The 24,525-nt window shown below is 42.7% G+C and overlaps 2 protein-coding genes across 3 annotated transcripts in view; one reads left to right on the forward strand and one right to left on the reverse strand.

Moving 5' to 3' along the window:
- Nucleotides 1-210: 210 nt before the first annotated feature.
- LOC108246975 (cyclin-dependent kinase inhibitor 1C-like) lies at nt 211-2,233 on the reverse strand. The gene is made up of 3 exons (XM_017434784.3): nt 1,575-2,233; nt 1,335-1,458; nt 211-936 (listed from the first exon to the last, which is right to left on the reverse strand). Exons 1-2 carry the CDS (start codon nt 2,059-2,061, stop codon nt 1,337-1,339), a joined length of 609 nt encoding a protein of 202 aa, XP_017290273.1. The 5' UTR covers nt 2,062-2,233; the 3' UTR covers nt 211-936; nt 1,335-1,336.
- Nucleotides 2,234-9,971: 7,738 nt separating this feature from the next.
- The window catches only part of ptdss2 (phosphatidylserine synthase 2), a 27,160-nt gene continuing 12,606 nt past the window's right edge, over nt 9,972-24,525 (forward strand). Inside the window, exons 1-6 of one of the 2 annotated variants that reach the window (XM_017434807.3) lie at nt 9,972-10,210; nt 10,456-10,851; nt 18,087-18,188; nt 19,859-19,941; nt 21,504-21,571; nt 22,887-23,021. In XM_017434807.3, coding sequence (XP_017290296.1) covers nt 10,613-10,851; nt 18,087-18,188; nt 19,859-19,941; nt 21,504-21,571; nt 22,887-23,021 — 627 coding nt within the window. In that variant the 5' untranslated portion in view covers nt 9,972-10,210; nt 10,456-10,612. The remainder of the gene's footprint in view (nt 10,211-10,455; nt 10,852-18,086; nt 18,189-19,858; nt 19,942-21,503; nt 21,572-22,886; nt 23,022-24,525) is intronic. The other variant, XM_017434808.3, reaches the window with a different exon arrangement.

Consider the following 24,525-nt stretch of genomic DNA (forward strand, 5'->3'; position numbering starts at 1 on the left):
GAAGGTTTGTGCGACTGAATGAGTCTCGCCCCGCAAGTAGAGGTCCACGAGTTCACGCGTCCGGACGCACGCTTAAGGCGCATATAGATACTACGAAGCATCTAGACGCCGGCGGTGTGGTCCAAACTTTATGACGAATCTGCAAAAATCTGAGGCGAGACAAAGGGGTGGCGGGTCAAAACAAAAAACAAAAAAAGGAACAAAAATCCATTTTAAGTTGAAGTGAAAAGATATTTTATTCCCATCTTTTACAAGACATAATTAGGGCACTTGTATGAAAACAAACACACACACACATAAAAAAAGGCTCAGACAAAGAAAAAAAATCTACATTTTCAAGTGTGGACAACTACTGGGAAGCTACACGATTGCAAAACATCAAAGTAAATAAAATAGAAAATTACAAAAATATGCCCTTTGGCTAATTAACAACACTTAAAAAGAGAAACATAAATAACTTATAAGTTAGAATAAACTTAAAATATACATTTACAGGAGAAAAAAAATGAACACCAACAAACATTTATAGGCTATTGTCTCTATTATAAAGCTGTACACTTTTGGCCAGTGTAGAAGATTCTTTTTAAAGAAAAAAATAAAATAATAATAGGATTGCACAGATGTTAAAACATTTTAACACTGTCGAGTGGCTGGATGCAAAAAATAAAATGAAAATGAATGCTACATTTGCACTGGATACAAGTCATTAGGTTATTTTTCCTCCCTTTAACCCCCCCAAACCGTTCAGTCCTGAGAGTCTCGGTCCGGTTCTGTTGAGGCTCCTGCAGCCGGACGTGTCTGGACCCGTCCTCATCATCCTCCTCCTCCTCCTCTTGTCCGCGTCTGAACTGGCTTTTTTTTAAGTTGTAGAAAGAAATGGATCCTCAAAATGCGCAGGGAAGTAGTGCAAAAAAAAAGACAAAAACAGCGCAGCACCTGAGGGGGAGACATAACGAAACAGGAAGGTGGTGAGTTTCCCGGAAAATAAAGAAAGTAAGAAAAATGGTGAAATTCTTCAGAGAAATGCGGAGTGAGCTTCGTGCGGAAAGCGGAGACTCGACAGGCAGCGGCGGGGCGTCACCGTCTTTACCCGAGGCTTTTCCCGCCACACGGTGACGCACATCCCCCCTCCCCCCGAACAGCAGTGTTACTACGTCTACTACCATCACTACTACCATTACACCACCAACCACAACCCCACCCCAGATAAGACTGATGCAATCTCGTGTAACCAAAGTCTGGACGTATCACGGCAGCAGCGCACTGAAACTAACTTTTTTTTTTTAAAAAGTTGCCATTTCAAGAAAAAAAAAGACATTTTGCCGGAAGCTCACCTTCAGCGGATCCTCTTTCGCGGAGTTCTTTCCGCCGGGATGGGAGACTTGGAAAGGTGGCAGGAGACGCTCGTGTCGGTCGGCTTCCTGCTATCACCGGCCCGTTTTCGTTTCACGTAAAAATCTGAAGGGGAAGAAAAAAAATGGAGAAAAAGTGTTGTAATTGTGAAATTAAAATGTGGCGACAACCTGTGAAGAGACGGACTACTTTCACGGCGTAGCTCCGCGCATGTTGTTTACCTGTGATGTACGTGTTGTCCGTCCTCCTCCGTTTGACACACGGAGCCGGTCTGAGAGTCCTTGAGTTCAGTTTGTCCACACGGTTCTCCTGGTTCACCTCCGCCGGACTGGGAGCTCCGCCGCCGCTGCTGCTCTCCGGCGCCGCTAGCCGCTCCAGCGCCTCCGCGGCCGGGCTCTCCGGGTCAGCGGAGTCCGACGAGGGGCTCCGTTTCACGGTCTCCTGATAAAACGCCGGGGTCTTGTCCGCCGGCACCTCTTCCCACTCGTAGTCCCCGTCCATGGGCGTGTTGGTCTCGAAGTTAAAGTTCCACCTCTGCCGGTCCCGCTCGATAATCTCCCGCAGCTTGGCTTTCACGTCCCGGCTCCGCTCGTCGTGGTCCACGGGGCCGAAGAGATTTCGGCAGACGCTCGTGCGCCGGTGGAGGGGGAAGGTCCTGCGGGCCACCAGCCTCTCCAGCGCGCTGCTCGATAACTGTACGTGGGACATCTCTGAAAGCAGGTCGAACCACGGAAGGCGACGAGAAACGGGTCCCCCGACGACAGTGCGTTGTTATTTTGTTGTTGTTGTTTTTTGCGTGTCAGGGCGAGTGAGTGCTTGCCTCCGCTCGTGACCAGTTCCCCGTCCCCTCACGCAGCTCTTTAAATGCACCTTTCGGAGTTGCGCGCGGCCGAATATATAACCTCCCAACGTGTCGCGAGTCAGAACAGGCACCTTGTGCTACGTCCTGATTGGCTGCCTTAAGCCCAACCCCTCCCCCCAAACACACAGACACACACATCCCCCACTGTGATTTCCCGTCGACCCCTGCACCCTTTTAGGCTGTGCGCTGATTTGTGGTGTCAAACCTGAGCAGAAACTCTGCGGACTTTCCCGTCACGGCGGCGAAGCTTGCGTCACTTGAGCGTGTTTATTTATTTATTTATATATATTTTTTTTATTTTTCCCCCGAAGTGCTTTCATGTTCGGACTGCAATAAATCGTTTTATACTCCACTTCTATTATTATCCGTTTTGCTTTGCTCTTCAATGAAATAATTCCGTCACGGAAAACTTATTTTATACGAGGTTTCGCTCCTCCAAAATCAGGTTCTCTCCAGTGTTCAGCATGCGAGGCCTCGTGCGTGTCTGTGTGTGTGTGAGAGAGAGAGGGTTGGTGTGTGTGTGTCTCAGCTCCCTGGGGTCATATTTCCAGTCTGCCGCTCTGCTTTTACGCACTGGAGCAGCTCAGAGACAGTTTGCCTGATACTAATACTAAAAGTAAAAGGACTATGACTCTCAGCTAATACCACACGAAACCATTGGCGCAGTATGTGGCAGCCATTCTTGTGTTTTCCAGCCGCCTCGAGTTGCGTGATCACTGTCTGAGAGTTTCAATGAAATCCGTCCTGTGGCCCATGAAATATTTTGCTAACAGACAGACACAAACACGGCAATAAACATCAGCTCCATCCTTCTCCCCTTTGGCAGCTGGTGATAAGATGGGCTGTAGGTACCTTGATCATATGAGCAAAAAAAATGCTTTTGTGTCACGAGGTTCTATTATTGAGAAGGAAAAAAACACATGGGAAGATAAATAAAAAATAATAATAATGAGTAGATTTGCATTTGTTTCTGTCTTCCTGTCTTAAGCATCTTGATAAACACATTCAATGTGACGTGGTGTGATATTTTTTCCTGTATTTTTGAGAACAACAAAAGTTTGCAGTTTGACTTCACCTTCAATATAAGGGATGATGGGCGCACAGCGACACTCAGCGGTGTAAACTTGAAACTGCAGCTCGTCAAAGCTTCACTCAACATTTGGATGCCGTTTAAACTGCTCACTTGGTTTATTTATTCTTCTGTTTTTCTTTATTAACTGTTAAAATAAGTAGCTTTTGCTTTATGGAGGCACTAATATAAGATACTAAAGCAACTAAATGCTTTTAAATCCAACTCAACCACTTTGCTTTAAGTATGCATCGTGTTACTGAATAAAAACTGTCCCAAGGTGCTTTCCGTTCTTGCGTTACTCTTGAGGCCCCAATGACTTATATGAATATAAGTCATTGTGAGGCCCTGTTTATATTTACCACGTGATTCAGGGAGCCTCACAAATCTTTTGGACCCGTTGCCAACATGAACTGATTGGTGAGGACAGAACTCCAGATCATTATCCCTTTTTGACAACCGGGTTTAGTGGAAATAACTAAGTCAAATAAATCTAACATTTCATTTCTTCAGATCTAAATAACCCGGGTGATCTAGAAATTAGTTTGCCGATGTAAAAGCACAGTGTTAATGTCTTACCTTGCATTCTGACTTACAGAAGGAGTGAATTAATTGTCTTTTTTTTCTTTTCTTTGCGTATGATGAGTGTTTGATGTTCTTATCTCACTCATGCCAGATTTTATTTATCCTCAGAACAGAGAGGTACAATGTGAGAGTCATGAGAATCAGAAGGAGAGAAAGACTGTAAAACTAGTACTCTCTCATTCCAGTTTTAGTTCACTGATGTTAAAGCATTCAAGTAAGTATTGGTGAATAAATATTGTGAACATTGTGATCATTACAGTGGAAATGATCAAATGTGTTTTGAGTGTAATAAAAGAAGAGCAGGGATTGTTGCCTCAAGTGTCTGACAATTAGAAAACAAGATAAACACATAACTCCAAATTTAAAAAAGAAACAAACATAAATCTCATTCTTTGGGGCCCTCTGGGGGCCACTTTAAGTCACTGAAATAACTTCATTTAAATAATTTTAAGCAGGCTGTAAACATGGCTTTAAGTCAGGCAATTTTACAGATATTGTGCTAAAATGGTAGCAGCTGAAAGTCATTCCTAACACATGCCTGTACTAGTACTAAAAACAAGAAAGGAATGCTAGGTCTTTAATTTATATAACTTTTTATCAGCAAAGAAAGGTACTTAAACAATGATCTTGTTCTTTTACTCAGGTGGTTAGTGATTTACTCCTTAAAGCGGGAGGAACTCTTCGGTTCCTTCTGCAGATCTGTCAGACAGATACTCTCAGCTGTGAAAATACAAGGAGACAGTCCGCATTCATTATGCCTCAAATGAAGGATAATTGTTTTAGCTTTCATCAGGGCAGCAGGTATGGTCAGTCCCCATCTACGATGACCTCTGACCCGTCTGCTCGACTTATGCCGGAGTGTTACTCTTTCATCTCTAAAACACACAAAAGTGCGTATAAACACTCGTCTCAGACGGCTTTGCTTCTCTTTGAGATGCATGGAAATGTCCCGGGGGGGGGGGGTTGGAGTTGTCTGTTCAAACCGGCCTGCGGGCTGAGGGGACTTCAGACACGACGCTGACTGATGGAGTGGACGCAGACTGAAAACACGCTCGGAAAATGTGCATTTGAGGGTGAGCTTGTCAAAGGTTTGACAGATCACCGCGAGGCCTTGAACCAAGGAAACAAAAGCGAGAGAAATTAAATCAATCCAGAAAATAAAAAAATAATTGTGACAGAAAGTTTTCTTAGGTGTAGCTTTTTTTTTTAAATCAACTTGTACAGATATTGAGCAAAAATTTGATATAGTAGTAGCTGAGCATTGTTCCCAACACATACTTTGAGTGCGACACATTGTGCAAGATCTTTGTTGGTATTTTTAGCAACATATCTCAAAACCGCAGAACAGATTTCACTGAAACTCTCAGATATCATTTATCGGCAATGTGTCTACAACTTATTATCTTTTAGAGAAAATCCAGTTCGAGATGGCCGCCACAGCTAATAGACATTAGCCGACACGAAAGTGGCTACCACTTAGAGATACTGAGCCCAAATTTGGTGTGGGGGAAGCTGAGAGGCATCCCCGACACATATTCTGAGTGCTAACAGATTGCTAACTTGTTTTTTTGAATATTCAAAATGGCTGCCACAACCACCTTGGCAAATGGCTTGTTTTTTTTTAAGTCAAATTTAGAGACATTGAGCTGAAACATTGTGTGGCAGTAGCTGGCAGCCATTCACATTTGTTACTCTGAGCGCTAACAGTTCATGTGAGTCTACGAATAGAATCATTTTCAAGGTTATTTACCAACATAGATATAACTCTGTCGCTTCTCATCGTAAGATGGTCTTAGTCTAAAACTCTGGAATGAAAGGCAGCGGGCGATATGATTTCCTTCAACAAATGCGAAGCCTTTATTTGCAAAATTATGGTAAGAATTTTAGGCAGAAGCTGCGTCCCTTCAAAGTTTCTTCCGATTTTTCCTAGTCTGTCTGTGTGGTTCCGGTTGTGCGTACTATTCCTTTCCTGAATTCGAAACCAAAGACAATAACGAGAAATCAGCCCTCTTTCATAACTGTCGCCTTTGAAACTGTTCACGTTTCATTCGGTCTTTGCTCTCCTTTTTTTCAAAACATCCCCGCATGTGTCGGGCGCCGCTGCTGTTAACCCGTGAAAGCGCTGAAAGGCCGCACATTCCCACGCCATCCCCACCTACACACCCTCCACTCACCTGAACGAACTGAGCCTTTTGATGTTTCAGAAACACTGCAGGGCCCCGCTGCTGGGCCTTTGCGAAAAGACAACCAAAAAAAAAAAAAAACTAAAAATGCTCATTTGTTCCCACAAGTGAGATGTTTAAAACGGCCGTCCCTGCAGGCTGCTTGTGCACTTCAATTCGGCACACAATGAACCCAGCTGGAGTGCTTTCTAGGCTGTATTAGCCACCATCTTCTACCTTTGAATCTAAATTAGTGATATTTGCACTCTGTTCTATATATTGTTTAGTCTGTTTATTTACAGGTGAATTATTACAAGCAGCTGGCATTTTTCTGTTGTCATCGCCCTCCGCCGAAGATAAAAGTGATGTTTTTTGGCCTGTGCTGGTGTGTTCGTTTGTCTGTACCATTAGCAAAATATCTCACAAACCACTGGAAAGGTTTTTAATGAAACGTCCAGGGAGCAGACAAACATCATGCATCTACATATGACTTTCATTCGGTGTCAACCTGATTAAAGATGGCCGGCCCAGCTTGTTGACTTTAAATCCGACACAAAATGGCTACAGCTCAGTCAGTTTCGTGGATGACGAGCTACGATGTGGCAGTAAATGGTAAATGACTTGCACTTGTATAGAGCTTTATCTAGTCCAAGGACCCCAAAGCGCTTCACTACAATCATTCACCCATTCATCCTCACATTCACACACTGATGGTGGTAAGCTACATTGTAGCCACAGCTGCCCCGGGGCGGGCTGACAGAAGTGAGGCTGCCATTACACCGGCGCCACCGAGCCCTCTGACCACCACCAGTAGGCAAAGCAGGTAAAGTGTCTTGCCCAAGGACACAACGGCTGGAACGGACAGAGCAGGGACTTGAATCAGCATCCCTCCGACAGGACGAACTCCAACCTCCTGAGCCACTGCTGTCCTTACAGCTGAGTGTCATTCAGATCCTGCAGTGTCACAGGAGATCGCGCATTGTGTTGTTTCTCAGGGTTTGACCAAAACGGCTGCAACTCTGTGGACAATACACATTCCTCCAAGGAGGGATAGGCCTTTAATTAGTTAACGAGCAGGGCTTTGCTTTTCAACCAAACTGTTTTATGGGCAAAAGAAAAAAATAAAATCAATGTGAAAATGTTACTCGGGCTGGAGACGATAGTCCGGTCGATAGTCGAGCCTCAGATTCAGGAAGAACAATGCGGGTTGGACCAACTCTTTACCCTCACTAGGGTCCTCGAGGGAGCATGGGAGTTTGTCCAACTAATTCTCATGTGTTATGTGGACTTGGAGAAGGCATTTAACTGTGTTCCTTGGGGTACCCTGTGGGGGTGCTACATGAGTATGGGATTGGGAGTCCATTGTTACAGGTCATTCAGTCCCTATACAAATGATGTGAGAGTCTGGTTTCCGGCAGTCAGTCGGACCTCTTCAGGGTGAGAGTTGGACTTCGCCAGGGCTGCCCGTTGTCACCGATTCTGTTCATGACGTTTGTGGACAGAATATCTTGGTGCAGCGTGATCGGGCGGTGATTCCCGTCTCTCACTGGAGCGGTTCCGAGTGTGAAGCAGCTTGGATGAGGATCAGCACCTCCACATCTGAGGTCATGGTCCTCAGCAGAAAAGGGTGGACTGCTCTCTCTGGGTTGGGAATGAGATGCTCTCTCAAATGGAGGAGTTTAAGTATCTCAGGGTCTTGTTCATGAGTGAGGGAAGACTAGAGAGTGAGACTGACTGACGGATCGGTGTGGCTTCTGTACCGGTCTGTTGTGAGAAAGAGATTTCCTTTCATAGATGCTGAGGTACGATTTGACGTGGCAGTAGCTGAGTGTCGTTCGCCATTTTCAGCGTGACATCTCGCAGTGTAACAGGAGATTGTGCATTGTGTTGTTTCTCAGGGTTTGACCAAAATGGCTTTAACTGAGTGGACAATATGCATTCCTCCAAGGAGGGCTAGGCCTTTAATTACTTAACGAGCAGGGCTTTGCTGCTCAACCAAACTGTTCTATGGGCAAAAGAAAAAAACAAAATCAATGTGAAAATGTTACGCGATGATGTTACGAAGCCACCTGTTTTTTGTTCTGTGGTTAAAATGAATCAAAGGCTTAAACTGCATCATCTGTTTGCAGAAAATAATAGCTGCTGTTCTTGTCAAGGTAAAACTTTATAGCAGTGTTTTTTTCTGACAGATGAACTCCTGAACTCTTTCTTTTCTTTATTTTACAGCCATTTGAAAGTCTCTGTTTTCCATCCCTGCTGTGTGTCCTGCACCTTTTGACGTTCAATCATAATTATACATACAGGGGTAATTATAGAGCAAGGTTGCATGCGCCAAATCAGACCGACGGCGCATTAAAAGAATGCCATTTACAGAAACAATAATATCTGCCTTCAAACCAGGAGCGCCACTCTTCTATTTGAATGCAAGTTGTATTTACCAGTAAGCTGAGCACAGAACAAACTGAGTTCAGACTTCTTTAAAATTCCGAGTCATTCATTTATCTTTTTTTTTTTTTTTTTTTAATCAAAACTTGTTGGTTTATGATTTGCAGTCTTTAAAGATGGTACTTTGGACCCAGTGAGCCTGTTCAGGAGGTATTTCTGGCACACACACGTGCACAGTCTTTTCTTTCTCACTTTGTATTGTTTTTGCAACTCATAAGCTTGTCAAAAAAGTACATGCAAAAAAAAAAATAAAAACAAAAGAAGGAAGTATGATAGAAATGCCCAAATAGATAAAATGCTTCAGAATAAGATTCACAATGCTGCTTTCTACACAGCAGGAATCATTTAAATTTGATGTTACAGTCTTTTAATGGAAACATGTTTCAGATTAATGCATTTTTTTAACTAAAGGCCTAGTATTTCTTGAAGGATTGCATATCGCTGGCTGTCTTTCATGTCACAACTTTAGACTAAGGTCATCTTATGACAGGAATTGATGGAGTTGTAGCCGTTTTGGTCGAACCTTGAAAATGACGCAATCTCCTGCATTTTTGCAAAATCTCGTGAGTTGTGTAAGAGCTTGGAATTTGTGTTGTGCTGCGGTGACTACCTTGAATGATACTGACTCCAAAAGTTAATCAGTTGCAGATGTGCATCAGTTGAGTGCTTTCTGGGAGTTTTAATTAAAAACATGTCCAGGGGTTCGTGACATATATTGCTGATGCTACAGACAACACGCAGATAGACGGTCAGAAATATTATCGGCCTTCGGGTGATAAACATAAAAAGAAATAGAGAACCCTAATGAACAGAGGATTCCCCTATCCCGCTTTTATCTCTCTGGCCTCAAGTCAGACTCTTGTGACACAACAGAAAGATAAACTGGTTCAGTCATGTGCTGTGTCATCTGACTGAGGCAATTCCAAGATGTCTAAAGGAAAACCTTCTGCATCTTTGTGGTGAATTTATAATCTCGTCAGGAGATTTCAACTTAAAGATGTTGCAGGTCAGAGGCTCTGTGTGCTTTGAGGACTTTTCAAATTGATTACTCGGTTTACTCATCGTGATAAATAAAAACAAAAGAAAACATCCATTTGTTTGAAATCTAATACATTATGTTCATTAGAAAAAAAACTATATGCGTCAAATAAAAACAATTCTGCAGGTTTTAAACATTGCGGAAGTGACGTCATTTAAATTACCAATTACGCTAATGCTAAAAACACGCTGTCGGAACGCCTGTTTTACAGCTTGATTTTAGAAGCTGGCGCGCACGTTTAACAGCGAACTAATTATAGATTTACTCTCGTTACACCCGCCATCACTGAGGGCATTTAAAACTTTGTCTTTAATTAACAAACACGAAACTCTGTTTAGCCCGCCACACAGGTCACGCTGACGAGACTTCCGTGATAAAGATGCTGATTTCAAAATAAAACCAACTTCCTTTTGCAACAATGGGAAGCGCTTTTACTTTGACAAGCGTTTTCCGGTAACATTGTTTCTAAAGCAACCGCGCTCGTGTCAATATGCGCGTGGACTCTACGGTTGATATTCACTCTGAAGCGGGTCGTTAGCGGCAGTCTCCGACCGTGTTGCGCTGTAGTTAGACCCGACACTGCTTCATGACTGCCAGCGAAACGGATTTGAAACAGTTGCGCTAATGTAGCGAGCAGCAGTAGCTCCCGAGCTCGCCGCGGACCCCGCAGCCAGCGAGCCCATAAAATTCAGCTGGTGAGTGACATAGTAGCTGCAGATATTAACGCACAGGCTAGCTAATGCGCTCACAGCGACACAAGTGTTGCGACGCCGTTTCCAAAGATGCGGGTTCTCCCTTTATTATTTAAAAGTACTTTTCAGATAAGTAGGTGGCGTATTAGCTAGGTTCCTTCGGGTCTGCCTGTTGTGGCAGGTCAGCGGCTAAAACAAAAACAGGACGTGATTTTCAGGTTCTGTCTCTCCTCCCTTTTTTATCGTAGTAACGTAGATTTCCTCCGACCATCCCAGGATGCTGACAGTTTGGGTGGGGCTGACGTGGATGGCAGAGGACAGGAGCTCTTTGGAATAAGCCGAACCTCGCCGGATTCTCTTTTTTCTTATTTAGTTTTATTTATTTATTTATTTTTAATTTAAGCTATGACCAAGACCGAGTCAAAGAAGAGCAGCGTGGCCGCCTCGTCGAAGTACGCCACCGCCTCCTCCACCTCTGCCGCCGAGCAGCAGGTCAACAACGGCTCCGTGGAGCTCGGGGGTCCGTGTCACCAGAGCCCCGCCGCGGCGAAAGCCAAGATGATGAAGCAGAGCTCCAAGGAGAGCCTGCACCGGAGGAACACAGAGTGCGAGGTGTACGACGACGGGACCAACACCTTTTTCTGGTGAGTTGCCCGGTGCGGGTCACGCGAGTTGTGCCGTCGCCGGTGTTGTCAAGGTTAAATGAAAGACGGACCCGAGTGACTTCCACTGATGACAGCAACCGTGGGAAATGGAAGGGAAGGGGCTGTACGCAGACCGAAAAGCACCTGGCTCGGCTTAAAAAATGAAATGTGCCACACATGATCCACAGTTCTGTCTGTTACAGATGGGGTACATTTCACAACTAAGATCAGGACTCAACAGGAAGTCACAAGCAGCTACTGCACCTCTGTGCATTTCCCTGACAAGAAACATATACAAAAAAAAAAAAAAAGCAAAAGTGCAGTGAAGCATATATGTGGGCAGGATGCAGGTAAGGCAGCTGATCTGGAAAAGTGGCATTCCCTGCTATTCATAGATTCCTAACTGCCTTGGCCCTTTTACCTGTCGCTCCAGGAATATTTCATATTTCAGCCAGACTAGGTGTGTTTCCTGTCTGCTTCCTCTGTGCATTTTGCAGCGGAGAGAACTCGTCCTTCTCGGTAGAAAGTGAGCGAGACTCAATCGTTACTGCGTCTGGATTTCAGCGAAACTCTCACAAATGGGCTGATGATGCTGGATGGGCATCTACGACTGATTTTTATCCCTTCCGGTGTCAGCCCGATCGAGATGGCCGCCACAGCCAGCTGACCTTTTAGCCAAAGCAAAGATGGCTACAGTTCAGTCAGTCTTTCCCCTTAACATATACTCTGAGCGTAACCTGAGATAATGCCTAACGTTCTTTCCAAGGTTCGAAGAAGTCTGCTACAACTTCGGTCATTTCTCAAGATAAGATTGAGCCAGTTTGAAACTCTGACATGAACGGAGACTGGCGAGATGGATTCCTTCAAGGAATGCTAGGCCTTCAGTGAGATATTCAGGTTATTACTCTGAGAGCATCCTGCAAGGGTTAAGAAGCCCTTTTAAAAAAAAAATATATATATATATATATATATATATATATATATATATATATATATATATATATATATATATATATATATATATATATAATATATAGAAAGCCACCTCGTATATCTCAAATAAAACCAGCTAAATAGAAGCACTACTTGAATTAATATTAAGTTTTTCTAAAAAAGCACTGATGGGTAACAGCATGGAGATAAGCATGTAGAATTCAGCTTGCCGTACTGGTCCAGATGGGGAAAAAAATCATCTTAGTCTAGTGGCAGAAAGTTTAATACTTTCATACCCCCTTTAGTGTTTCTGACTTTTATTTTCCTCATCTGTTCTAACTACAGAAAAATTCAAATGCTGCAGAATTTGTATTTGTTGCATTTCTTTCTCTGTTTTGTTTGGTTTTACTTTATTTTGATTCATCCATGTCTGTAAGTCCTTAGAGATCATTAGACATTAGACCATTTTTTTTCCATTACTTCAGTCCTAAACTATTCTAATTCTGTTCTAGATTAAAAAAGATCATTGCGTCTGGATGCTCAGCCTTTGTTCTAGTCTGAGCCCGATTCTCCTTTGCATGGGACTGACTTGTATTTCTGCTGCGTCTTATCACCCCCGGTGCTGTTGTTGGGCAAGAAAAAAACAAGGCCCTCTCATCTTCCGTCTGCCGAACAGGTCTGATAAGGAGGTGGAACAGAAAGAAAATGCTAATGACACCTGGCGTGCTGTCCTGACTCAGACTTGGAGCTGAAGACGATGGATTTAATCGCACAATAAAACGAGCTCCTGTGACTCTTGTTAGATTGCAACATGGAATATCTTTAGGTTAAAAACAAGTCTTAACAAACTTAAAGACAGCTGATTAGCTCATACGACTGTGACTTTTAGAGGCCCGTTGTCTGTGCAGGTTTATCTGTAAACACGAACAGTGTTTACCCTAAAAGCACTACAAGGCTGTGTCCTTCAGCTGTACTCGTGCGTTTCAGAATAAATTAATTTGTTCATGCAGCAAATTAATTTGCAAGCGGGCTGCAGCCGTGGCTGTTGCTGAGGCAAAGGCTCGGGTGTGGGAGGAGTTCGTTGAGGCCTTGGATAGAGAGTCTTGATCAGCTCCGAGAAGGTTCTGGCAGACCGTCAGGTGGCTGAGGCGGGGGAAGTGGAGGTGAGGTGCTCCTGATGTCAACCCGTGATGTCATCAGACGGTGGAAGGGATTCTTCGAGGACCCACCGACACGTCTTCCATGGAGGAAGCCGAGTCTAGGGACTCTGGGGTGGGTCTGTCCAATGTTCCATGGCGGGGACGAAACCTGCATTGTTCCTCCTGAATCTGAGGCTCGACTATCGATGGGACTCTCCTCTTCAGCTCCCCTGAATAGACCTTACAGGGGGGGCTGAGAAGAGGGATTCCCCTGTAATTGGAACACACCCTCCGGTCCCCCTTCCTAAAAAGGGGAACCACCATCCCAGTCCCAGTCTGCCAATTCAGTGGCACTGCCTCCCGATGTCCACACAATGTTGAAAAGGCATGTAAACCAAGACAGCCCAGCAGCATCCAGAGCCTTAAGGAACTCATGATGGATCTCATCCACCCTCGGAGCCCTGCAGCTGCAGAGCTTTTTACCTACCTCGACAACCTCCGCCCTCGCTAGGGTCCTCAAGGGAGCATGGGAGTTTGTCCAACTAGTTAACATATGTTATGTGGACTTGGAGAAGGCATTCGACCGAATTCCCCCAGGGTACCCTGTGGGGGTGCTTGGTGAGTATGGGATTGAGTATGGGAGTCCATTGTTACGGGTCATTCAGTCCCTATACAAATGATGTGAGAGTCTGGTTTCCGGCAGTCAGTCGGACCTCTTTAGGGTGAGAGTTGGACTTCGCCAGGGCTGCCCGTTGTCACCGATTCTGTTCACGATGTTTGTGGACAGAATATCTTGGTGCAGCGTCATCGTGCAGTGATCCACGTCTCTCATCTGAGTGGTTCAGAGTGTAAAGCAGCTGGGATGAGGATTAGCACCTCCACATCTGAGGTCATGGTCCTCAGCAGAAAAGGGTGGACTGCTCTCTCTGGGTTGGGAATGAGATGCTCTCTCAAATGGAGGAGTTTAAGTATCTCAAGGTCTTGTTCATGAGTGAGGGAAGAATGGAGAGTGAGACTGACTGACGAATCGGTGCTGCTTCTGTACCGGTCTGTTATGGTGAAGAGGGAGCTGAGTTTCAAGGCAAAACATTTTGTTTACCGGTCAGTCTACTTTCTTACCCTCACCTGTTGTCATAAACCTTGGGTAGTGACCATTTTAATTTGTTTTCTCTGCAGGGTAGCTGGGTTCTCCCTTGGAAATAAGATGAGAAGTTCGGTTATCTGGAAGAGACTCTGAGTAGAGGCGCTCTGGAACAAGTGACCGATAAGGGATGGGTGTTTATGCAGTGTTTTGAACAAAAATAGTAGATTCAAAACAAACTACACTTGCTGTTTGTTCCAAAAAGTAACATAGTTAGTAAAAAATTAGGTTGCATTTTTACATGCGAAATATTTCACCAATGTAACATGTTAATCTGAAATGAGTCACACATGCACAGAGTTTGAGTTATGCTGACTCTGTGCCCTCCACACCGCAGCTTCTGTAAGGAAATGTAAAACCTACTGCATCTACAGTACAATTTTGATTCTGACCTGTGTTAGTCATTTGAGCAAATGACAGTACTACTGCTTGTAAGGGAAATGTTCCTCGGACATGATGCCACACAAGGGACGGCAGCAAATGTGCGTCCGTGATTCACGTCGAGGAGCAACTCAGGTTGAGAAAACGGCTTTTATTTGGCAACATCATGAAATGCAAATAACAAAATCAGCAGAGCAAACATTCAAAGTCCCCAAACTGGAGGGGGGAAAAAAATCTGAAAAAGATTGAAAATAGTTAACATGAATAAATTAAAGATAAATGCACTGCTACGTCGGTTTACACAAAGCAAACAAAACTAAACTAATGTACATAATGAGCAGGTATAATAAAGAACTTTATCTAAATAGATAAATAGTACATAAACATACATTTCTGCAGACTAAAATTATATTTGGAGTACAAAGAATCTGTTTTTACTACTCTTATTACTTGAGACAGAAATAAGTTTTTTTTAAATAATGCAGTTATTTTAAAAAAAACTTTGAGAAGCAGTTGCACATCTGTGATCCATTTTGTGCAGCAAGTGATTTTAGGTAATGATAGGCTCTCTAAATTATGTATTGTTTGTAGTCATGTGACTTAAAGTAAGTCCATTACTGATGCTCCATTAGTACCTGTTTTGTGTATACATGCATATAAGAATATCCTCCCCCTCAAATGTTTTGATGTCTTGGGCTTTTATTGCTGTCATAAATCAATCATGGTTAATATAAATTAGCATTTTTGACAAAAATGACAATAAGAAAATCTTTGTCAAAGTGAAATCAGTTTTCTACAGAGTAATACTTGTTCAAAATATGTAATGTGAAATATCAGTATTTAGTACAAACACCTTTGACTGCAATCACAGCACTGAGTGAGTCTGTGTGGATAAATCTCAATCAGTCTTGCACATTTGGACACTGGAACTTTACAGTGCTTCATTCTTCTTTGCAAAACTGCTCAAACTGTCAGGTTTTGCAGGGATTGAGCAGCCCTTTTCAAGCCGAGACACAAATTCTCTACTGGATTTAGGTCTGGGCTTTGACTCAGCTACTCCAGACCATTTACTTTGTCGTCTCTAAATCATTTCTGTGTAGTTTTCGCTGTATGCTTTGGGTCATTGTCTTGCTGGAAAATAAATCTTCTCCAAAGTTGTAGTTCTTTTACAGATAGCATTAGAGTTTCCTCCAGCATTTCCCTATATTTTGCAACAATCATTTTACCCTCTATCTTTTCAAGCCTTCCAGGGCAGGCTGCTGAAATGCATCCCCATAGCATGATGCTGCCACCACCATAATTCACAGTGGAGAGGGTGAGTTTATGGTGATGACACAAGCAGGGCGTCTTGTCTGATGGCCAAAAAGCTCCAGTTTGGTCTCATTACACCGCAGTACTTCCTTCCCTTTGACTATGGCGTCTCCCACATGCCAGTTTATATTGACCGTGACTGATTTATAATAGCAATGAAAGGGTAAAACATCCAAAGGGTGAGGACCTTTTCACAGTCACTGTACTTCTGAAGAAATATGATAGCGTGACAAGTGCATCAGCATCATCTGTGTTTGAGTAAATGTCTGATTGGCATCAAGGAGCCGATTGTGGAATGTAGAAGCTGCTGCTGAATTCAAGCAAAAAGAGAGTACCTAAATGTTTGTCATTTTGCTGTGAGACTGTGTATTGATGAGCATTTAAATGGTCACATAACAACTCCAGATTTGAATCTTACAGTAGCCCAGCTGAAGAGTTGCACAAAAACTGTCAGCTGAGAAACGCTCTAAGAAGCTTAATGTTGCTAAAATCCGAGTCCATTTAAATCTTGATCTCGTTGACCCACAGCAGCATTTCTCTTGTCAGTCATCGGTGCTCATTGCTGCATTATTAGGGTAATAAACACTGCTGGCTGCTTTTTATCTACTTGTACGTCAGTCCCATGAATTAATGTGCAAACCTATAATGACTCACTGTAACCAGCATTCATCACTTGTGAGGCTGTGGGGAACATTTCCACCACTTTTCTTGAAGAACTGGGACATTTTGCACTTTTCCATTTTAGTCTAAAAGGTAACGGGTTCATCCAAAGAAAAGATTATTACAGTAGGATTTACTTAATTAGGATCAAATAATATTGATTGTATGCTGTTACCCTAACATTTAGTGTTCTTGTGCTTCATTTGTGGAGATTTGGTGCAATTGGGATGTGTTTAAGGTGTTCTGGTAGCAAGTTGTATAGTGCTTCACTTTTTACTGTGACGCTTAAATTGTTTTGTTTTCCTTTCATTTTTATTCAGTTGGAATGTTTGTGTTAGCTTTTTAAACATGTTGAAGTGCTCAAACTTTGCACGTTAACAATTAAGATGTGTTTGTTTGGTTGTTTTTTCCAATACAATTTGATCCAGAGAATAATAGAATAAATAAAACTTTACCATTACTGTAAATATCATTCTAATGTTCTACAAGATATTTCAATAACTCCAGTGTTAAATGATAAAAGCCAAGGCTTATTTTTAAAGAAGGAAGATGTAAGCTTATGGCTTTCAACCTGTGTACCCAGCATATAAATAATATTGATTTAACTGGGCAAATATGAGCTGTTTACAGTTGGACATGTCTGCGAACACTGATGCCAAAGGACAACCTGGCTGCTTAAGACGATGACAGAAGTGGAGATACAGCCAAAAACGTTTTTATTTAAATGAGTTAAAAAAGAACATCAGTTTGTCAGTAGGTGTAGGATGCTGCATGCTTATGAGGAATGAGTGTTTGTGATTTTGTGCAACCAGAATCGTAAACTAGACTAAAACAACAAGGCTGCCTGCTGTCTGTGTGAGAGAGAGAGAAGCCAGCAGGACCAACGAGCCAAAGCCAGAAATAGGAAAACATCCCCACAAGATGTCAGGAAACTTGACTAAAACTGGGAACGTTGGGCCCAGGTGCTCCAAATCAACACTACTGACATTAATAAAGATGGACGAAGTGTCTCAGCCTTCTCTCATTGTTCAAAATTGTTGCCAAAACGTCAGATTATTTTGAAGCGGTGCTGCCATGTTGTTGATTTTGGAGCCAGTGTTCGCACACTCTGGTTGTGGGGCTGCCTAAAACTCGCAGCCAGCCATTAGGGGCCCACTCATCCTTTGTGGCTTCAACTTCCTGCTTCTGGTCCTGTCTCCAGCTATATTACATCTCGATGCTCAGCGCCTGATAGAAGCCACCCCCACCATACCTGGGGCACCAACAGTTAGGGCCAAAAGAGAGGGAGCGTCACACAAAGCTATATTTTTTACCTTTTTGTGTTTGATATTAAAAAGAAAAACTTTTATTAGTTTAAAAATGTTTGTTGCAACAATCATTCTTCACTACCCAGTTTCTCATTGAAGATGAGTTTTTACCCGTCTGCCACTGTCGTGATTTTATCTTGTATTTACAGGTCAAGTGTGGTCAACTTTTTAGACATTTTCAGTCGTGCCATAAAATGTTTCAGAGACGATCTGGAACAGTGTCCTATCAGAATGTCCGGTCCAGAGCTTTTCCTTTCAGCCTTCTGTAGAAATATCAGCAAACAATGTGTGAACATGACGAAGAACCTCTCTGGATCCGCGAAAGTCACTGTCTTCTCTGCTCTCTCCCTCCTTCCTCTGCAGGCGAGCCCACACGGTGACGGTGCTGTTCATTCTGACCTGCGCCCTGGTCTACGTCACTTTGTTGGAGGAGACTCCTCAGGACACGGCGTACAACACCAAAAGGTCAGCGGGCCGCGTACGTCACGTCGTCCTCTTTTGTTTTCTGGCAGGTCAAAGGCAGAACAAAAGCCGTTCCGCCTAAACCACGGGAGCCTTTTGATTGGGTTATGTTTAATGATTGTGGAAGCGCTTCATCACAACAGAAAACTTAATTTGCTCCCTCGAGGAACGATGTGTTGACGTGTTAATGAGCCAGCTGGCGCAAAGTATTCCCCCTTTAACAAGTAAAATGTGAGGACATTGTAAATGTGTTCGTCAGCCTCTTTATGGGGCATGTCACAGTGACATTCGAATCCAAACAAAAAGGTTGCACAGCCATCTAATGAGGAGCCAAATAAGATTTGGCTCATTTATATATAACACTGTTTGGCACGAAGCTGCTGCAAACATGTGCGAGTGTTGACCTTGAGCCTAACCGGCACCCTCAAATGAGCTTTTTAGACAAATAAGCAAACCCCGCAGTGGCCATGAACGAGCATGACGTCAAAAACCTGGTCACCATCAAAATAACTCGTTTATTTGTGTCCCAAAGACGAACCCCAGATACTGGGATGAATGCCAAGGGACTAACGAGTTAACCAAGATCCCTTGTTTGTGCCAGTACCTGAAGGAGGTGTTGATCTTGGAAACTTGCTGTCAGCAGCCTGCGTGCAGATGAAAAGGAAAACGAAAGCGCTCAAGTGGCAAAAAGCAGCGACACACTGCAGCAGGGCGATGTTGTTTTGTTCCCGTGACTCCAGCTGCATGACTGGTGTCTCTTGTCGAGCTGCAGGGTGAATTTGTACCTAATTTGACCTTCGATTGAATTACGTGATGGTTAAGAAGTTGAACATTTAGGCTGACTCAAACTTTTTTTTTTTCCCCCACATATCGTATCTCTAAAAGCAGAAGAATCAAATCTAATTGAGCCATGCGCAGGCTAACGCTGTGCTTTTTCCATGTTTGTGTAACGGTAGCTGTGCGTTTTGGACGCTGATTGATTGAGATTGCTGAGGAAAGCCAAGCAGAGTCAAGCTGCACTAATGGGGTGTGTTTGTGTTGTTGTTGTCTGTGAGAGATTGGAAGAAGGTTCTTAACAGGATTTGCTGCCGTCAGCACAGTTCAGCTCTTTGGGATAAAGATCCAAGCCTATCTATAACATTAGAGCACATACACACACACATGCAGGGAAAATTATGGTCACTTGTTTTTTTTTTTTCCTTGAGTCACTCTCACCATTGACTTTGTGGTTCTCTTATATTTATCCACACATAACTTCACTTTTACATAAAAATAACCTCTCGTCACTTACCTGTTTTTCCACCCACATGTTCCCACAGGCACACCCTTTAATCTTAGATGTCTGTGATCTCTTAAGCCTAACTCCACTTTTATTTCTAAATTCAGACCAGCACCCTTGTCTGGTCTCCGAGTTTTCAGGTTTTGAAACGTAGCAGCGACGACCTCAGATTAGCCCGTAAACGGTAATAAGCTGTAAATCCACAGCCAGCTCCTGAGACAGACCTCCAGAGCTTATTTGTATCAAATTATTCTCCATTATTGTCCCTTTTGTTTCCAGCTCCTGGTTGTTCTGTTTAAACCTCTGATGTCATAGATCTGTGGTAAAAAGCTATTATATGTTGTAGAATATAAACTTCAATTAAATGATACCTGTCTGTTTCTGACTCATTTAGAGGCATTGTGGCCAGCATCCTGGTGTTTCTGTGTTTTGGGGTAACACAGGCCAAAGATGGACCGTTCACCAGACCGCACCCAGGTAGGAAAACCACTTTAATCACCAACATAAACACAAATAATGTTTAGTTTCTCTGTCTGCACTACCGGCTGTAAAGTAGTGGAGAGGAGCAACCCTGTGCCGTATCACATCTTCAGTCTACAACTGTGTAGGTTTTTATAAGAGTAGTATTTGACAGCCTAGTTTCCTTTGATTAACAATTAATAAACTATGATTTTTTTTTTTTAAATTAAAAATAGACGACTACTAAAGCAGACCTGATGGTTGAAGTCAGAATGTACCAAAACCTTTTTGGTCAGGTGACGCTTCCTGTTGCTGCTATGGGTGGCACAGTTTTGGGGTGCATTGAATCGGTCGCCTACCTGCCAGAGCATTCACGGCTGAANCCCGCGCACCCCCCATCATAACTACCTCCAGAGGGAAAGGAAGGAGCTAAAGAAAGCTTGGAGGATGGGTGCGCACACGTTGTTGCGGTTGTTGCCGTCCTGATTTGCTGGTTTGAGTCTGTGATGAAAGACCGAACGAACGAACGAACCACGCCTCCTAACCCGCCGAGCGGGTCGAGTAGGTTCTGTTGTTGTTCACGCCGCTTCCCTTCAGTTGAAACTCCCCAGATTTATATCCTTGGAAGAGTAACCCAGAGGGATTTTCAGATTTACAGCCTGGGAGTGCCTGACTAACTGAGCCCAAACCACACAAACAAATTCACGCAATATTTCAGCAGCAATAAAAAAAAAAAAGAATTAAATATATTTGTTATGTGGGACTTTTAACTACAGGGATCTTGTTTTATAAAATTGCTCAAGACCTTTTCTCACCACAGGTATAATCTGTTTTTCCAGTTGTGTTTTTTTTTTTTTCGTAGAGAAGCTGATGATTTTTTGTGTGCTCGTTTTTATCCATACATTTATAGTTTCAGGTCAGATAAGAATAAGGGAGAGTGAATGTCAGGAACATAAAATGATTAGACCTAACATTAAAGTACCGTATTTTCTGGACTATAAGGCGCACTTAAAAGCCTTCAATTTTCTCAAAAACGACGGAGTGTCTTATATATGTAAGAAGTCGTAATGTTTTAGTACGACTTTGGTAAACTACAAAGACCCAGCGCTTGCAGCATTAAGGCTCAGTTATACTCGAGCAGGGCTCCATGCACGGTGAGCGGTGGAGGCGTTTATGCTTGATGCTTAAGTCGGAGCAGTATTCTACCGTGAGTTTTGAACCGTTTGATTATCATTGTGATCTCAGAGGGATCGTATAGATGCTGATACAGGCGAACCAGCTCCTGCTAGAGCACCAAAATCATCCATTTTAAATGGAGCCCATTGCGCACGGTCCTGCAAAGTTACATAATTGCGAGGTCCGCGATGATGTGCCTTATAATCCGGTGCACCCTATAGTGTGGAAAAACGGTAATATTCTTACTTGGCATTGAATGATAATGTCCAAAAGAAAAGACTCACAAGTGTAATACCTATTTTCTTATCACACAGTGTAATCCAGCAGGCTTCCTGTATATTTCTGTTTTTATTTTTAAATAACTTTGCTGACATTTGACGTGTTTTGTTGTTTTCTCTCCGCAGCTTACTGGCGGTTCTGGCTGTGCGTGACTGTCGTCTACGAACTCTTCCTCATCTTCATCCTGTTTCAGGTTTGATCGCCTTCACGTTTAGAGCAGCTAAAGGCTTTCATTCAGGTTATAAATCGAAAGCGAAATGCTGCGAAGCAAAATTCCTCCACCGAACGCTGCTGATTCTTACTCTGATCTGTGGTGTTTACAGATCTGCAAACTGAGGCCAAAAAGGCGTCTTACAGTCGAGCCTGAACTCGGGCCAAAATGTAGGATATTTTTAAATCAGATTTTTGGTCCAGGGATGTGGCCCCTGGAAGCCTCTTTTCTGTTTTCCCAATTTTAATTAAAAAGTCATTGAGCCAAACCTCATAAGCTACCAAAAGTTTAAAGAGTTAATCTTTTTTTATAGAGAACTGAAACTGCCAAAATCAAGCAAATGTATGAAAATGTATAAATGGCTAATTAAAAGGAATAATGTCAATAGATGTTATTTAAATCTATTGTTAATTTCATACCAGTATTTCTTGGTGTGTTTTGCCCTTTTTCCCCCATTTCCCTTTTTGTTTACGTCCCTAACCATATTTTTTTCTGTATTTTTTTCCTAATTCACAATGTGTTGACTGACAGAATTGTGCATTTTGAAATTTATACGTGTCCTAATTTCTTCCTCCTTTTTTTAATTTAGCCAAGCATTTTTTTTTTTTACAGTTTAGAAACTCCTTTTCTATTTTCTGCAGCACAGCCTGATTCTGTAACAGAGTAAGGCCGTCCTTCAGTGTCAGCGAGGAACTAAAACACAGCTGCTAACCCTGTTAGCAATCGCTAAAAACAGTCAAGTGTTTTTGTTTTCATTGTAATATATCAACTTAACACTGATCCGTTATCGGCTGAGAGAAGACAGTCACCGTCTATTTTAAAAAAACAAAACGTTTTGTCATAGTAGCAAAAACAAAACTTGTCATTTTCTGCTTCTGATTGACGGAGCTACTTTGTGACAAATGATTGCTGCGTTGTAGTGATTTATACGACCTCTCCTGAAAAACAACCACAATGACAACAAACAGACTAAAACGTAGAAGTAAGCAATGGGGAAATGCAAGAAAAGTGAAGTAAATACATTTTAACGTTTAATAAATTTTATTGGTATAATAATACTTATCTAGCCAATAAAATGTAGTCATTTCTGTTTGATATTTGCTGTGTCAGGCTTTGAGACGTCCACCTGTTGCACTTTGTTGGATGAAAATTTAAACACATCTTGATGAAAGCGTTTAACTGTGATTATTAATTTTTTATACCCTAATAATGTCACTTGAACATCGCTGCGTTTTAGAGAGGTGCCACTTCCAAAGTCCTGATTGTTTCCTGTTTTTGTCGGGACCTCGTCAAACAGACGGTGCACGATGGGCGACAGTTCATGAAGTACATCGACCCCAACCTAGGGGTCCCCCTTCCAGAGCGCGACTACGGAGGAAACTGCCTCATGTACGACCCAGGAAACACCACTGACCCCTTTCACAACATCTGGGTGAGAAAATGGATTTTACTTCTGCCGTCAGTAATTTGTTTTTATTTATATTTTGTTTTGTACGCCTCACATTTTGAGCGTACTTTTAGGTAACACATCCTCCCACGGAATTAAATCCCAGCTCCTATAGCAGCTATATTGTTTTTGGTGTCTTACTTTTTTATTTTTTAAGCGTCAGGCACATCTAACAAGAAAAAGATCCACATCACAAATAAATGGCTGCCTGACACAGTCCAACACGTCCCGCTGTTTTACTGTGGAACTTAGTTTCCCTTTTTGGCTGTTTCCTTGCTCCTTTTCTTGTTGGCATGTCGTCACATCCAGAGCTGGTCGGTTCTTGTTCTGCAGAACCAGACCTGATTCTCCCCTCCCCGGGAGGACGGCTCGTTTCTGCCATCATGACCCAGAACCCATTTTGCTCAGTGGGTCAAACATTGACTTGGACTGCCTTTTGTCAACAATTTTTTTTTTTTTTTTTAAATGTGACCAGATATTTAAGAACAAACTGTACACATTCTGGTTTTTGTAGCAGAAATGAACTAGATTCCAGGTTGGTGAAGAACTGGTTGTAGATTTTTTCTTTTTGTAGTGTTGTCCCGCTGGATGACCCAGTACTCGCTGCGCTCATTTCAGTTTTGCGTGAACTAAATGTGGTTTTGGGAACAAAGAGTCTCGTTTTAACTAAACAAGCCTGTGTTCAAAGAGTGTGTGACGTTGATGGATACACCCTCAGCCGGTCACACACCACTGGTTTCACAACTTCGGGAGCAGAGCTAATCTGGGAAGTTGGAAAGAAGACACCACATATTACTGGCTCTCCTCAGTATAACCTTTATTAACCTTTATTTTCTTGTGGAGATAAACTGTGAGTTTTATGAACACACACAGAGTAGAAGGTTCTGCATCATAACATCGTTGTTTTCACATCAGAGGCTGCAGGTTTATTAACATGTGTGTCCTGCTGCTTTCCAAACACTTTGGGTACATGATAGTGAATGATTTCAATATGTTCTGGACAATTTAAAAAAAAAAAAACAGTGAGCTAATTTAATCCAAATTTTGCTGTTGTGACGGGTGATTTAGGCCTAAAATTGACTGAAGCAAACCAACACTTGGATTAGGGCTGCAACATTGAATCGATAAAATCGATAAAATTCGATAATTAAAAGCGTTGCCAACAAAATTCATTATTGATATGTGTCGCGCAATTTATGCGTCACTAATGTTGTCGCGGAAACGGTGACCGCAGCGCGTTTGCTGAACAAACTCCGTCCGCTCCGTATGATGATGAAGAAGCTACGGCTCCTCTTCCTTACTGCAAACTTTCTTTCTGCTACTCCATTACCGCTTTGGGGGGGCATATTTTACTCACTGCAGGTTAGAATCTGCTGAATAGGGTTTTGTGTTTAGTCTTTCTCCGTTGTCTTAAAGTTGTTAAGCAGCAGAACTAGCTCTGTGAGCTCTGTTAGCAGCAGTTAGCATACAGGAAACGGCACGCTGCTTT

This window comes from Kryptolebias marmoratus, linkage group LG11, assembly GCF_001649575.2.
Source record: "Kryptolebias marmoratus isolate JLee-2015 linkage group LG11, ASM164957v2, whole genome shotgun sequence".
Lineage (NCBI taxonomy): Eukaryota > Metazoa > Chordata > Actinopteri > Cyprinodontiformes > Rivulidae > Kryptolebias > Kryptolebias marmoratus.